This window comes from Danio aesculapii, chromosome 12 (genome assembly GCF_903798145.1).
Source record: "Danio aesculapii chromosome 12, fDanAes4.1, whole genome shotgun sequence".
NCBI lineage: Eukaryota > Metazoa > Chordata > Actinopteri > Cypriniformes > Danionidae > Danio > Danio aesculapii.
The window spans coordinates 17,101,460-17,118,833 of NC_079446.1; the positions used below are offsets into that span (position 1 = coordinate 17,101,460).

General features: G+C 42.8%; 1 protein-coding gene across 1 annotated transcript in view; it reads left to right on the forward strand.

The window, feature by feature from the left end:
• The window catches only part of plcd3b (phospholipase C, delta 3b), a 41,542-nt gene that overhangs the window by 3,133 nt on the left and 21,035 nt on the right, over positions 1-17,374 (forward strand). Inside the window, exons 3-4 of the mRNA XM_056469183.1 lie at positions 12,364-12,592; positions 16,982-17,111. Coding sequence (XP_056325158.1) covers positions 12,364-12,592; positions 16,982-17,111 — 359 coding nt within the window. The remainder of the gene's footprint in view (positions 1-12,363; positions 12,593-16,981; positions 17,112-17,374) is intronic.

Sequence of the window (17,374 nt, forward strand, 5' to 3'; positions counted from 1 at the left end):
ATTTCACAGACTAAATTCAGAGAAATTCACAGATAAATGTATCTGTGAAAATGTAAGATCTTAAATTTTAAATAGCAAAACTAACTTGAAATATTAAAGGTAAAAAAAAAATCTGCAGAAGAGTTCAGTATATGGAAATAGCATACCGTGACCCTCAAATACAATTATTTCCTTATTCTCATGTAAATCTTGGTAAATGCCAGGGAAAATGGGCATAACATTTCTTACAACAAATATCTTTCCCCTTATTTTTAGGTTTAAGCTTGTATGAATGCGTATGTTGGATAGGGCTGCACAATACCAGCTACCAGCCACTTTATTATGGCCCGTTTCCACTGAGTGGTACGGTACGGTACGGTTCGGTTTGGTACACTTTTATGGCCGTTTCCACTGTCAAAAAGCGTACTGAACCGAACCGTACCACTTTTTTGGCACCCTTTCGAAAGGGTACCAAACACGAGAAAGGGTACCAAAAGGCGGAGCCACACGCGCAGCTGAATGCTCTTGGTTTACAGAGATAAGTCATTCGCTTACGCAACAAGCCAGAATGAAAACAAAAAACCCGCCATGTTTGAAATACACAGCGAGAGATTATAGCGGAATTATAAATACATATAATAACGAGCCATGGTCGATCTGGGCTCAAACGAACCTTTTAGTCGTCTGGATGAACAGCCACAAAGCCAAGAAGAAGAGCAGATTTACCCTGTGCCCCGTAGTTTTTTACGAGCCAGTCTGAGGCCCGAGCGGTTTCGCTTTCTTGCTAGCGCTCGCGCGCGTCTAACATTATATCTGAAATAACAAACTTCCTGAGCTGATGATAATAACCTGCGCTTGATTATTGACGTGCTTTTGAAACCCGATCTCATCAAACACTGACAAACGCAAGAGTGAAGCGTGAAGAAACAAAGGAGAAGTCGGAAAAAAGGAGCACACTATTTTTCAGCAAACATGAACAAAATGCCTTGTTTAACTAACTTATTATCTTCACCTTTTGGACTAATATGAACCGGAAATGACTGAATTACTCTCTAACAGAGGCTACATGTGCTGCTGAAGATTACAGACACAGATGATAGGTTTACATTGACTGTAGGCTATATTTTGTGTTGTTTTTGAACCTAAATACGGACAAAATGTCTGCTATATGGAGTTCTTCTGTAGTTGGTAACATATCGAGACTGTAAGGGGCTGTATGCGTTTATATATGTTCATTTATTTAGTTATTTAATATAATTACAGACGTTACAGTAGGCTGTTTCGCACTGTTATTGATCTGCAGTTCTAATCAACTCATGTTTATAGAAAAGTTAGTAATAAACATTTCTACACAAGTATTTATGTGTGTAAAGCATCTGTTTTGTGAGAAGTGCTTTTCATATGATATATGAGCGCCCTGTACAGCTTTATTGTAGACATTTTCTTGAGCGAGAATGAAACTTTCTGTCATACGCCACGCCCACCAAAAGGGTACCCTTGTTAGTGGAAACGCAAGCCTGATAAAGGTGACCCGTACCAAACTGAACCGTACCAGTCAGTGGAAATGAGCCATTAGGTACACCTGTCCAACTGCTCGTTAACGCAAATTTCAAATCAGCCAATCACATGGCAGCAACTCAATGCATTTCGCATGTAAACATGGTCAAGAAGACAATCTGTTGCAGTTCAAACCAAGCATCAGAATGGGGAAGAAAGATAATTTAAGTGACTTTGAACGTGGCAAGATTGTTGGTGCCAGACGAGCTGGTCTGAGTATTTTAGAAAATGCTGATCTACTGGGATTTTCATGCACAACCATCTCTAGGATTTACAGAGAATGATCTGGAAAAGAGAAAATGAGTGAGAAAACAGTGAGTGGCAGTTCTGTGGGCACAAATTCCCTGTTGATGCCAGAGGTCAGAAGAGAATGGCCAGACTGGGTTGAGCTGACAGAAAGGCAACAGTAACTCAAATAACCACTCGCTACAACCGAGGTATGCAGAAGAGCAGCTCTGAATGCACAACACGTTGAACCTTGAGGCGGATCGGCTACAGCTGCAGAAGACCACACCAGGTGCCACTCCTGTCAGCTAAGAAAAGTAAACTGAGGCTACAATTCGCACAGGCTCACCAAAAATCAATGCAATAGGACACCTTTGGGATGTGGTGCAACTGCGTGATGCTGTCATGTCAAAATGGACCAAAACCTCTGAGGAATATTTCCAGTACCTTGTTGAATCTATGCCACGAAGGATTAAGGCAGTTCTGAAGGCAAAAGGGGGTCCAACCCATTACTAGTATGGTGTACCTTATAAAGTAGCCAGTGAGTGTATTTCGTTTCAGCATCGATATCGCAATGTGTATATCTGCTGTAGTCACATCACAGGATCTTTAATGTTGAGTTGGGATATCATTGATTATAATTAAAGCAGAGTTGAATTATAATGGAGTAAATGTTTATAATCTGCATACATTTCTAAAGAGATAGTTCACCCAAAAATGAAACTTTACTCACTATTTTCATACATTTATGAGTTTCTTTTTATGTTGAGCACAAAAAGAAGACATTTGAAACAAGTGAAGGGTGAGTAAATAGTAAATACATTTGGATTTTTGGGTGAACTATTTTTATCTTTTAAGACTTCCAGCCACAAGAAATTTTAGTGTCATTCATTTGTTCATTTTCTTTTTGGCTTAGTCCTTTTATTAATCAGGGGTTACCACAGTGGAATGAACCATCAACTTATCCAGCATATGTTTTATACAGCGGATGCCCTTCCAGCCGCAACCAAACACTGGGAACCACCTATACGCTCCTGCATTTACATACATACACTACGGCCAATTTAGCTTATTTAGTTCACCATGTCTTTAGACTGAAATCGGAGCACACGGAGGAAACCGCAAACATACAAACTTCACACAGAAATGCCAACTGACCCAACCTGGGCTCGAACCAGCGACCTTCTTGCTATGAGGTGATCGTTCTACCCACTGCGCCACCGTGATGCCCGGAATATTAGTGTTTGTAACTTTAATAAAGATTACATTATAAACAGTAAAGACTATGCAGTGTTGATTGTTCAATATCTGTACCTGAATACTGGTAGACTGTCCAAAAAACTATAATTCACTTTTATCTTTGCTATAAATTATTTATCTATGCTTGTAAGCTATTTGTTATATACTATTCGAGATCCAATCCCCTAACAAATTACCCCAATCAATCTAAAACGAATTCCTTCCAAATAAAGCTGTATTCACATCACAATATATATAGCAGAAATACCAAATATCACAATGTCTAATTTTTCCCATATTGTGCAGCCCTATAGTTGGACTCTCAATTTAAAAATGGGAGACGCAGGAAGACTAAAGCCAAAGGGACTTTGCTGAAGGCCACTGTGACACACCAAGTCATTACATTGTTTTCAATACGTTGCTAAGTGGTGACGCGGTGGTGCAGTGGTTAGCACGTTCGCCTCACAAAAAGAAGGTCACCGGTGCGAGCCTTGGCTGGGTCAGTTGGCATTTCTGTTTGCATGTTCTCCCCGTGTTTGCGTGGGTTTCCTTCACAAGTCCAAAGACATGTGGTACAGGTGAATTGGGTATGCTAAAATTGACTGTAATGTATGATTGTGTGTGTGAATGAGTGTGTGTGTATGTATGTATCTTTCCCAGTGATGGGTTGCAGCTGGAAGGGCATCTGTTGCGTAAAACATATGCTGGATAAGTTGGCGGTTCATTCCACTGTGGCAACCCCAGAATAATAAAGGGACTAAGCCAAAAAGAAAATGAATGATGACAACATCACTGATTTGTGCTTCTGTTTCTCAGGGTATTTTGGGGGGCAATAAGAGCAAAAACTTCTTTAGATTTTTGATTTACCTAAGCCACATACCTACTATGTGTATTATAAGAGAACAATTTAAGTTATTGAATCAATGCACTGGCCACCAGCCTGGTCAATATCAGTCATGAATCTTCTAACACTAAATTGAGCAATATATATGGCAAATCCTGACTTTCCAACTCAGGTTGGTGGGTTTCTTTGCCATCACCCTAATCTTTAGCTCCCTCCAAGTCAGCACTCTGGCTGGGTCACTGCAAAACATTAATGTTTTTGTCTGCTAACCATTTCTTCACCACTTTTTCTGTGTTTTGGGTCGTGTTTGTGTTGAAATGTTAACTGAGGATTAACTGAGGATTGTGTAGACTAACCCTCTCTATCGTTTTTGGTGCTAGTTGGCTGTCCCTTCATCGTCAAGCCCAGAGATGTCGAGGTGATTTTCCTTTTGTTGCTGACAGGGTGAGTAGAGTTTTGAATCCTGGCCAATCTTGATCAAGGGGGAGGGGGATGGGGAGATTTATAATCCCCCACTTCAAGAGACTACGCACCTGAGCTGGCTGCTATTGTGACCTGTTGTGCCGGAACATATCTTGCACGCCAGAGGGACCTGTTCAGTAGCACAAAGCAACCAGCCAGCCAGCGTGTGCCAGAGAAGCTGCTGGGTCATTGGGTGTGGGTTTTTCCACCAGGCTTGGGACTCCCAGTCTGCTGTCTGGTCTCTCAAGGTTCCGCCAGTCGTTAGAAGTGGTTTACCCTTCAGTGGTGCGAGGCTGCTCTCTCTCCTGTATCTCAGGCAACTGTCGCTTCCACCAGTTCCACCACATCCACTAGGGTCGCCAGACTCTTCTTTAAGGTTTGGTTAAACCTTTCATCCAGGCCGTCAGTTTGTGGATGGTACACTGATGTCCGGAGTTGTTTTTACTTTGAGGAGGTGGCAAAGGTTTGCCATCAGCCGGGGCATGGACAGGGTTCGCCGGTCAGTCAGGATCTCTTAGGGGATGCCCATTTGGCTGCATAGAATTTGTGCAGGAACATATCTTGTGCACCAGGGGGAACTGTTCAGTTCACAATGCAACCAGCCAGCCAGCCGTGTGCCAAAGAAGTTGCTGGGTTGGTGGGCAAGGGTTTGTCCACCGGGTCTGGGACTACCGGCCTGCTGTCTGGTCTCTCACGGTTCCACCAGTCGTCAGAAGGGGTTCATCCTTCGGTGCTGCGAGGCTGCTCTCTCCTGTATCCCAGGCCAATGTCGTTTCTGCCAGTTCCACCAACTCCACTAGGGTCGCCAGACTCGCTGGATGATTCATACTCACTTCCCCCTGGAGCCGTTAAGGAAACTCTCGCAAAAATCTCTCAATGACAATTTTCTCAGCAACCAGGGTGGTGCTGGGGTTATCGCTGAGGAGCTACAAGTGGGCTAAGATTAGATGGGCTGCTTGAAAGAAGACAGGGGTGCTACCATCAAAGGACCAGGTGTTGATCTGTAGCAGCGCTTGCAGGTGATAACCTCACCCAAGCCAGGATTTCTTGCTTTAGAGCCTCATAATCATCATTGTGGGTCGCTTCTAAAGCCTAATAAGCCCTCTGTGACAAGCCATTTAAAATGGAGCTATAATTTTCACCCAGTCAGCTTTTGGCCAGATTTCTCTCTAAGCAATCACTTCAAAAGTGTGTAAATAAGCATCTATGTCATCCAGGTTGCTGATCTTTATGAGAAGGTGATGGGGTGCGGTCCATGGCTCCAGAAGTGCGACTCGCAGCGCCAGCTGCAACAGCTTTCCTTGCATACTCTCCTGTTTAGCTGCAAGTTGCTCAGTGAAAACCTGTTGCCATGTGGATATCTCGGCGAGATGGTGTAAGACTTCCTCCATGGCTATAGCTGTTCTGCTGTTCCCGTAGCGAAGAAGCAGAGGTGCGACAGGCTCACTGAAACAAACAGATGACAGATGTTATTTGTTGTTGTTTTTCACAGTTTGGATGTGTTTAATTCCTCTTTTCTGCCCACATTCTCCACAGAGAGTTGGGACTTAAACCAGCAACCTTCTTGCTGTGAGGCGACAGTGTTAACCACCAAGCCACTGTGCCACCGTAATAGTATGTTTAATACAAGCTTAGATTAACGTTGAAATTGGAGTTAAATAAGTTTATAATCAGTCTTTTCCATAACGCCCCGTAGTGTTCATTTAAAAAATGAAATGCAGCCATACATACTTCAGGCTACATAATTCACGATCTCCTCTGTATATAGGGCTACATTTTCAGAATTAGCTTATGTTGTTAGGAAACCTTTTACAATGCTCCCATAAATAATGCAGCTAATGAGCTAATGGTTAGAGAGTTGGACTTGTGATGGGAAGGATGCAGGTTCTGGCAACTGGATACAAGTCCTGGCACTGGCAGGGATTGTAGAAGGGTATTGTTGGAAGCTTGCAGGTATAACCAGTTCTCAAATACATGGATAAGGTGAGTCCCTTGAGCTGTCACGGATTGGTCAGGCTCTCACGATCCCCACTCACGAAGATCACCATCACCTGACTTCTAATGAGCACACAGCTGCATCACATTCACGAGCACCAGATAAAAGCACAGCACTCCAGTCGCTCATTGTCCGGGCTCGTCTCGACGAAAGCGGACAACTGAGCGACCACTCAGCGTAGTCATCCTCAGCTAAACAAACGATTTACTTACCTGTTCTCTTTGTATTCCTCCCTAGTCTTCCTGGTCCTCCCGTATCGTCCTGTCTTCCAGTCCTTCCAAGTCTGTGTCATCCTCTGTCAGCTGTATCTGGTGTGTGCTGTCCATCCTCGTGTATTCCTGTTACCCAGCCACGGAGGAGAAGACCCCAACATCATTCCTGATCCTCCTGGCTATCCTTCATGTGCTCCTTGTTGTCATTCAATAAACACCCTAACGTTTCCTTACCTCTGTCTCCTGTCCGCTTCATAACAGAAGCCCGGACCAATAACGACGACAACATGAGCACCCCCGATCACTTTCAAGAGCTGGTGGACCAGTTGAAGCGGATTCTACAGCCACCAGCTCCACTTTCCAACGCACCACCAGCACCGAGCACTTCCGCCTCCACAGTTTCTTCTTCGGCCCTTCCTTCCAGTCCCATGGCCCGACCAGCGCCCTACTCAGGCGGAGCGGGGGAGTGCAATGGTTTTCTGTTACAATGTTCCCTCATATTCGAAATGCAACCTTCTCTATATCCCACAGATAAGTCAAAGATCGCCTACATCGTATCTCTACTCTCTGGACCTGCACTTAAATGGGCTGAGACGATCTGGAACCAAGCCGGGCCGGTCATGAATTCCATCACTACCTTCACGGAGTATTTCAAAGAGGTGTTTGGACGTTCTGATGGGGAAGTAGCCGCTGGAGAGCAGCTGTATCATCTAAAGCAAGGTACTCTATCTACACAGGAATATGCTCTCCGGTTTCGCACTCTAGCAGCTGCAAGTGGATGGAATGAGAGATCGTTGTTGACCACGTACCGGCTCGGCTTGGAACCCACTCTCCGAATCCAACTGGCCACATTAGATGATACAATGGGTCTGGAGAGATTCATCCAACATTCTCTCCGATGTTCCGATCGTCTTCGTTCCTATCAACAGGACACCATCACCCCCTCGTCTGCACTCCTCCAATCGCCTGAGTCAACAGCCTCTCCAGAACCAGAACCCATGATAATAGAGTCTGGAAGACTGACATCAGCGGAACGACAGAGGAGGCTGACCCGGGGTCTGTGTCTATACTGCGGTGTCAGTGGACACACCCGTATGGAGTGTCCCCTTCGTCCCATTCGGACTTCAGTGAGTGTATTCAGTACGAATATTGAACAATGTAAACCACTTACTACCACCGTACAAATAACTACTGCCTCTATTTCTCTCCTTGTCACAGCCCTCATCGACTCCGGGTCAGCAGGGAACTTCATCTCCCAATCCCTCTGTCGTCAACTCCACCTCCGTACTGAGGCGTCCTCGCATATATACCAGATACAACCGATAACCCAGTGCACTCGATCTTCGACCCGTATCCATCGACAATGCGAAGACATCCTTCTTCAAGTGGGGGTGTTACATCAAGAGAGGATTCAATTTCTGGTTCTGGAGGGTGCAAATATGGACATCATTCTAGGGCGCCCGTGGCTGGTGAAGCACGATCCCATCATCTCTTGGGGCACAGGAGAGATAAAGAAATGGGGATCTGGATGTACACCTGCCTGTTTTCCAAATCTCCCTCTTCAAGGTCGGAACCCCATTCTTTGTTTGCAACATCGGTCGAGAGCCCTCCTGAGAAGCAGTCTATCCACATTCCTAAGGAGTACAGCTCCTTTCATGATGTCTTCTGCCCCAAGAGAGCTTCCCAGCTACCGCCGCATCGGCCATGGGACTGCGCGATCGACCTAGTTCCAGATGCCCAGTTGCCAAGAGGTAGGATCTACCCGCTCTCGCTTCCAGAGAATCAGGCAATGGAAGATTACATAAGGGAGGCTCTGAGTCAGGGGTACATACGTCACTCAAAATCACCAGCCGCCTCAAGCTTCTTCTTTGTGGCCAAGAAGGACGGAGGGCTGCGTCCATGCATCGACTACAGGGTCCTAAATAACGGTACAGTAAAATACCGATATCCCCTTCCTCTGGTACCAGCCGCTTTGGAACAGCTCCGAGAAGCTAAAGTCTTCACTAAATTGGACCTCCGCAGCGCGTATAATCTGATAAGAATACGTGAGGGGGACCAATGGAAGACAGCATTCGTGACCCCTACTGGCCACTATGAATATGAGGTCATGCCTTACGGTCTGGTCAACGCCCCCTCCGTATTCCAAAACTTCATTCATGAAGTCCTCCGGGAGTTTCTTCACCACTGTGTAATAGTGTACATAGATGACATCCTCATTTACTCCCGGAGTGAGGCCGAACATCGCCAACACGTTGCGGAGGTCCTACACACATTGAGAGAACATCACCTCTACCTCAAAGCGGAGAAATGCTCATTCCACCAGAAGTCGATTCATTTCCTGGGATACATCATTGACCAAACCGGTATACGTATGGATGGGAAGAAAATTGAGGCTGTTCTATCCTGGTCAGAACCCACTTCCATTAAGGAGCTCCAGAGGTTTCTTGGGTTTGCTAACTTTTATAGACGATTTATCAAGGACTACAGCAGGATTACATCACCTCTCACTAATCTCCTCAAGGGTAAACCCAAAGGACTGGAGTGGACCAAAGAAGCAGCCGCAGCCTTCCGCCTTCTTAAGAAGGAGTTCACAAGGGCCCCACTCCTGACTCATCCTGACCCAAATCTTCCTTTCGTGGTGGAAGTGGACGCATCCACCACCGGCGTCGGGGCAGTATTATCTCAACATCATGATACACCGCCCCGACTGCATCCCTGTGCCTATTTCTCTCGGAAGTTGAGCCCGGCGGAGCAGAATTACAGCATAGGAGACAGGGAGCTTCTAGCAATCAAGCTAGCCTTGGAGGAGTGGCGTCACTGGTTGGAGGGAGCCAAACATCCGTTCCAGGTGATCACAGATCACAAAAACCTCCAGTACATCAAAGAGGCCAAGAGACTATGTCCACGTCAAGCCAGATGGTCACTTTTCTTCTCACGTTTTGATTTCTCCATTTCCTATCGTCCAGGACCCAAGAATCTAAGAGCAGACGCTCTCTCTCGTTTACACGAGCATCACGATCATGAAGAACTCCCAACGAAGATTCTTCCCGAACACATCTCCATTTGTCCGATCACCTGGAACGCTCCTCCAGTCGTTGCCACTCCGGAAGCTCCTGCTCCGCCGGGATGCCCTCCTCATCGGCAGTTCATACCACCTGAACACCGGGTAGATCTGATCCACTCCTTACATACCTCGCTAGGCACTGGACATCCAGGGATCAACAATACTCTCTCGCTAGTATCCCAACGATTCTGGTGGCCAAACATGGCAAGGGATGTGAGGCAATATGTTCAGGGCTGTAAGGACTGTGCCCAATCCAAGAGCCCACGTCATCTACCCGCTGGAAAGCTCCATCCCTTGCCGATTCCGAACCGTCCCTGGTCACACCTAGGAGTGGACTTTATCACTGACCTCCCTTCGTCAGAAGGTAATACCTGTATTCTAGTCATAGTAGATAGATTCTCAAAGTTTGTCAAACTAATCCCTCTGAAAGGTCTTCCCACAGCCTTTGAAACTGCCGACAATATCTTTAATCAAGTCTTCAGGTCATTTGGTATTCCAGAAGATATTGTGTCGGACAGAGGTCCACAGTTCATCTCACGTCTATGGAAAGCCTTCTTCAAGCTCCTAGGTGTGGCCGTCAGCCTCTCTTCTGGATATCATCCCCAAACCAACGGGCAGACAGAGAGGAAGATTCAGGAGGTGGGACGGTTCCTGAGGACCTTCTGCAGTGGTCACCAGAACTCCTGGAGCCAGTATTTGGGCTGGGCAGAATATGCCCAAAATTCACTGCGGCAACCCTCCACCGGACTCACGCCATTCCAGTGCGTCCTGGGCTTCCAACCACCGCTCTTTCCCTGGGATGGCGAACCATCTGATGTCCCCGCAGTGGATCACTGGTTCCGGGAGAGCGAGAGAGTCTGGGACGAGGCTCATCAACATCTGCAGAGGGCAGTCCGTCGAAGCAAGGTAACCGCCGATAGGAGAAGGTCTGAAGAACCCAGATACACACCCGGACAAAAGGTGTGGCTATCCACCCGGGACATACGCATGCGACTGCCCTCTCGCAAGTTAAGTCCCCGATTTGTTGGTCCCTTCACCATCGTGGAACAGGTTAACCCCGTCACCTACAAACTACAATTACCCTCTCACTACCGTATTCACCCTACATTCCACGTATCACTCCTGAAACCCTATCACGATCCTGTTCTTCCCTCCACAGAGCCTGACCACGAAGAGGAACCCCCTCCTCCACTGCTCCTAGAAGAAGGAGCCGTCTACGCAGTGAAGGAGATCTTGCGTTCCCGACGTCGTGGTGGCCAGTTGGAGTACCTGGTGGACTGGGAAGGGTACGGCCCCGAAGAAAGGACATGGGTTCCCAGAGCTGATATTCTCGATCCTAGTCTCATGGTGGAGTTTCATGAGAGCCACCCTGAGTTCCCAGCGCCTAGAGGCAGAGGGAGACCACCACGGCGTCGGAGGTGTCGGCCCTCAGGAGCGGGCCCTGGGGAGGGGGGTACTGTCACGGATTGGTCAGGCTCTCACGATCCCCACTCACGAAGATCACCATCACCTGACTTCTAATGAGCACACAGCTGCATCACATTCACGAGCACCAGATAAAAGCACAGCACTCCAGTCGCTCATTGTCCGGGCTCGTCTCGACGAAAGCGGACAACTGAGCGACCACTCAGCGTAGTCATCCTCAGCTAAACAAACGATTTACTTACCTGTTCTCTTTGTATTCCTCCCTAGTCTTCCTGGTCCTCCCGTATCGTCCTGTCTTCCAGTCCTTCCAAGTCTGTGTCATCCTCTGTCAGCTGTATCTGGTGTGTGCTGTCCATCCTCGTGTATTCCTGTTACCCAGCCACGGAGGAGAAGACCCCAACATCATTCCTGATCCTCCTGGCTATCCTTCATGTGCTCCTTGTTGTCATTCAATAAACACCCTAACGTTTCCTTACCTCTGTCTCCTGTCCGCTTCATAACATGAGCAAGGCCCCAATCCACCAACTACTTTTTTGGGCACTGCAGCAATGGCTGCCTACTGTTCTGAGTGTGTGCCCTTTGATGGGTTAAATACAGAGCACAAATTTAGAGTATGGGTCACCATAATTGACCAAAGGTCACGTCTTTCCTTCCTGTTTTTAAGTTGACTTTTATACTCATGGGATTTACATGCGAACAAGGAAATATGCTTATTTCTGTATACAGAACTCTTATTATTCTACTATGCCTAGGTAGGTATATCCAGTTTTTCATTCTATAGCACCTTAACAGTTATGGTTTTGTTTGTCGAGTGCTATAATTTAGATTAGCCTCTTTTTTAAATTTGCATTGATTCAGTTAGTTTAAAGCTGTTTGAAATAATGTCTATTCTGTAAAATGCTAAAAAGGGTACTTGACCTACAGATGCTAAACTATTAAACATTAGTGTGTCACCTTAAATCTATTTTAGCAGATTTGTCAATTTCCCCATATACCAGAAGACAAATATTTCTTCATAAAATGTTTATTCCTCAGTGCAGACATTATTTACCAAATGCTTTCTGTCTTTGCAGCAGTAATAATAAAACAAACCAAGACTACAGGTGATTTGCTTTTTAAAAATAAAATTGAAATTTGCTGTTAGCATAGCTAACATTCACTGGCATTTTCTTATTTTCGAGTTTCTTCTAGTCTGTTTAATGACCCTGTTCACAAAGACTGGAAAAGCAAATTGTCTTGTTGACTTAATCATTGTTTGTTTCCTTAATCCTTATTCCTGTTAATATTGACAGTGTTGTTTTAAATGTTTGGTTAATACAAGCTAGTTTCATGAAACCAAAAATTCTTCCTTTCCTCTCAGTCTCTGTAGCAGAGGTGGAGTGTGTATTGGAAGGCTGTAAGTCTGAGACGTTGAGAAACCAGGCCACCTCACTCCCAGAAGAACAGTGCCTCACTATTGTATTCAAAGGAGGAAGAAAGAGCTTGGATGTCCAGTGTGACACAACAGAGGAAGCCCAGCACTGGGTCCATGGCATTCGAACCCTCCAGGGCAGAGTCAATAACATGACCCAGAAAGAAAAACTCGACAAATATCCTTCAGCAGCTAATTAAATTCCCTTGAAACCACAGTCCCAGTCAATTATGTGGCTCTATAAGACTCTAGCAGCTCAGGTTTGGATTCACATGCAGCTTTATTATATATCAAAGCAGAGTTAAGGAAACAAATTAGGGCTTGATTACTAAAAAAAAGTGCATCTATTTCAGCATTTCTCAATCCCAGTCCTCACACCCCACAGCTCTGCACATTTTGCCTGTTTCTCTTATGATTTCAGATGTTTGTTCTAATACATCCATAATTGAACTAAGAAGCAGCATAAAAATTTCACACAACTGGGATTTTAGTGTACAATATTTGAATCAGGGTTGCCAGGGTTTCACAACAAAATTAGCCCAATGACCAGTAAATCTAGCCCAATAAATCAGTCATAACTGAGAATAAGTGCCCATTCGTGACATGCACATTTTGCATTACTGTATGCATTATACACAGTTTCCTCTTTGAAAATAACAATATAATAGTAATTACATATATTTAATTATCATTTTAAAACCTCTTACAACATTTTACCTTAATTTGACTGCACTACTGGTGTGGTTTCTAAAATGATCAATTAAGATATTAATTCAATTCTAATTCGATGAACTTTCTTCTGTAGATTACTTTTGCAGTTATTATACAGCACATGTGTCAAAGCCAGTTCCTGAATGGCCGCAGCTCTTCGCAGTTTAGTTCCAACCCTAATTAAACACACCTGATCAAACTAATTGAGTGCTTTAGGCTTGTTTGACACCTACAGATAGGTATGTTGAAGCAAGGCTGGAACTAAACTCTGCAGGGCTTCGGCTTTGACACCACTGTTATACAGCAACAACCCTGGAGAGTCCTGCCAATCTGTTATCATTAGGGTTTGGAATTGAAAATTAATTCTGGAATTGGATATTTAGTTTAGGCGTGCAATTTCATACTGCATGATTTTCATTATCATCAGATCACTGTTGTTTTTACACTGCATGACTGTTTAGGGTTAGATTACTGCATGATTGATTTGCTGTGACTGCAGGATACAAACTGCATGACTACACTAAACAATCTGCGACAACTCAAATTCATAAATATAAACGAGATGGGATAAGATCACTCAAGATCACGTTCGAGACTGGATTATATTTTAAATAATATGCCGTTCAAATGGTCCGTGCACACACAATGATTGCCAACAAAACATTATGGAGGAGGATATGTTTGGGAACTTACATTTACATTTACATTTACATTTAGTCATTTAGCAGACGCTTTTATCCAAAGCGACTTACAAATGAGGACAAGGAAGCAATTTACACAACTATAAGAGCAGCAGTGAACAAGTGCTATAGACAAGTTTCAGGTGTGTAAAGTCTAAGAAGCAAAGCATTAGTAAAATTTTTATTTTATTTTTTTTTTTTTGAGAGAGAGAGAGAGAGAGAGAGAGAGAGAGAGAGAGAGAGAGAGAGAGAGAGAGAGGGCACAGTTAGTGGTATAGCCAGAGAGGCAGTTGCAGATTAGGAAGGAAAGTGGAGACTAAACAGTTGCGTTTTTAGTCGTTTCTTGAAGACAGCAAGTGACTCTGCTGTTCTGATGTAGTTAGGGAGTTCATTCCACCAACTGGGCAGATTGAATGTGAGAGTTCGGGAAAGTGATTTCTTCCCTCTTTGGGATGGAACAACGAGGCGACGTTCATTCACAGAACGCAAGTTTCTGGAGGGCACATATATCTGCAGAAGTGAGAGCAGATACGAAGGAGCAAAGCTAGAGGTCACTTTGTAAGCAAACATCAGAGCTTTGAATTTGATGCGGGCAGCAACTGGCAGCCAGTGCAAACGGGTGAGTAGCGGAGTAACTTGATGTTAAGAATCTGAAACTTGTTATAGAATTCAAATTTAGACTCTTCTTATTCTTACTGCATATTTACTTTTTTTTTTACTTTGCAGTCTGTGGCAGGACCTTCTACGCTTGTGAGCAGTATAACAACTTATATTACACAATATTATAGTTAAATTTACAAATCCTCGCAAAAATAGATATAATCCACTAAAGCCCCCCTAGCTGAAGAAGGCAGCGAGTTTTATGTTTATGTAGACAATAATGTTTTTTTAACATTTTAATCCTTTAGTTTGTCATATTTAGAGATATTTGTGTATTGCTGTACATCCCTGCGTGTGTATCAAGCAGTGTGTATACACGTTTTGGATCTGCATAGACACATAACACTTATACACTCTTTAAATAACAAATAAAAACCTATTTCAGTCTATTTCTGTTGCTTCAAAATAGCAAAGCACGTTAACAAATGTATTTGCCATTTAAACAAAGTGGCACAAAACATGAAAATGATAAGTGCATCGGGTTGAAACTACACTGTTAAAATAATTCTGTTAAATTTCCAGAAAAATACCAGCAGCTGTGATTGCTAGGATTTTTCCGTAAATATACGGACGTTTTATAGAACTGTTAAATTAACGGAAAATAACCGCATTTTATGAACTGAGACAATGTTCAGTTTACAAAAACGTAGCTTAGTGCACAAAAATGTAAAGTCATTAAATGCATTAATACATTCATGTGTGATTGCAATTAGCAAACAGATTTTTACTGGATTAGTAACTACACAGCTACATTTAAACAAAAGAAGCTGCAGCATTACATCAGATACTCCCAGTTCATCTTTGACTTGCACACAGACGCTAATATCCTCCACAATGGTGACACAAAAAAAGTTTTACAGTATTTTGCTGTTTTTTTCATGACTTAACGGAAAAATACCGGCAGCTGTGGTTGCCAGTAATCTACTGTTTTTAACATTTTACGTTCGTAAATTCAATTTACAGAATATTTCTGTTAAAAATACATTCCACAGTCTGTATTTTCATCCAACACATTTAACCTCTCAAATCTCTGAGCAAAACCCTCACTAGTGTCCTCACTACAGAGGGTTGTGCACTCAGGCAGTGATGAAGTTATTGCAATAATTAAGTGTCTAATTAAAGGAGGATTGGGATTTATTGGTGAACAACTGTTAACAAGCAGAATCACTGAAGGAAAGAACAACAAGACCAAATAACACAAATTACAGCCAAAATCAAAGATGAAATCAAATGAAAAAACTCTAAATAAAAAAAATATTAATAAAAATAATTACATAAAAAATGTAATCTCTCAAAATCCTCAGCAGAGTATCATTAAACAACTTCACAAACATCAGGAGCTTCACCTAATACTGAACTTTGACTCTATTACTGTCACATGAACAAAAACTCTTAATGAAATTTTTGTTGTTCATTTGAAGTCACCATAATGGAGGTCAGCATCTGTTTAGTCGGGCTCTTCAACTTTTTGTTTTAAAACTAGTTTTTATTTTGGCTGCTATAATTAATTGTGTTAATCACACTATTTGAATGGCATGAAAAGCCAAAAGAAAATATAAGGAAAAGTCTGATAAGATTAACTATAATGCCACATCCACCCTTACCTGCTTGTGTACTCATTCAATAACTTGTTGTATGTGACATTCTAATTATTATTTATTTTTATTTCTTTTCTAATTGTATGTTGCTCCTCCATGAAAAGCTGCAATATTGTCCCAAGCAGCATTAATATAAATTTAGCTGCAGTTCTTTTTTTAAGAATTAACTTATAAATTATATGTTTCAATTAAGTACATACAGCATATTTTCTCTTTGACTTTTCTGCCATAGCTGATGAGTTTCAGAAACACAGTTATAACAGCCAGAGAAACATTAAGATAGAGTAAAGGTTCAAGAGCTCAACTAAAGCAGCCTCTGATCTCTATGATGGTGAGGTCAAATCAAACATTTTCAATAAAAATATAAACATCTGTTAATTATCAAATATTCTTGCAGACATGACAGAAATGAAGTCAAACTGTAATCAGTGAAGCAGGCAATGCTATTATTTATTGGAGTTGTTTAATCTTCTGTCTTAATTCAGTTGGTTTGGTGTGAGACTGTGTCTGTAGTTTTATTTCTTGTTCTTTCCTTCAGTACTTGTGCTTGTTAACAGCAGATGTTTATCAGTGTCTGAATTCACTCATTTGTGGTCATTCACATTGTCTAGTGGACTGAACTAATTGACTAATTTAGGCACTAGTGAATGAGGGTGTATGGTGAGATTTTAGACACTCTGCCTAATTTCTCGATAAACAAAGATTAGATCTGTTACAGTTCTTTTCTGTATTTTGTACAGAAATAAGCCGCTAATCAACATGTTTTCACTGTAGATTTTACAGACTTTTACTGTTAAAATCACAGACATTATTTACAGTGTAGCAAAAAACACTTGTGCCACACATGCCCATCATTGTTCAGTGTGTGTGATAGGGCCCAGTGTGTTACCTTTGTTGTATACCCTTGACTTTTTTAACTTGGATCTATGGCTACCTGAAACAAGCTGACATGAATCATGATGGCAAGATGTCATATGAGGAGGTTCAAGTTCTTTTCAAGTTGGTCAACATAGACCTGAATGAAGAATATGCTGCCAGCCTTTTCAAGGTCAGTATTTATTCACAGGAACACAGCACAGCCAACTAGACTGAACTTTGAAGGTTTCAAGTGTTAAATAGTTAAAGTTTGCTTGAATCTTGGCGTAGTCTAGATAGATAATAACATAATAATAATAATAATAATATAATAATAAAGTCTATATAATATAATAAATAATTTATATAATATAGTACAAGTATAAACAGATAAATTTTACATTGAATAAAAGCATAAACACTTAAGAACAAATGCATATATACAATGTATAGAAG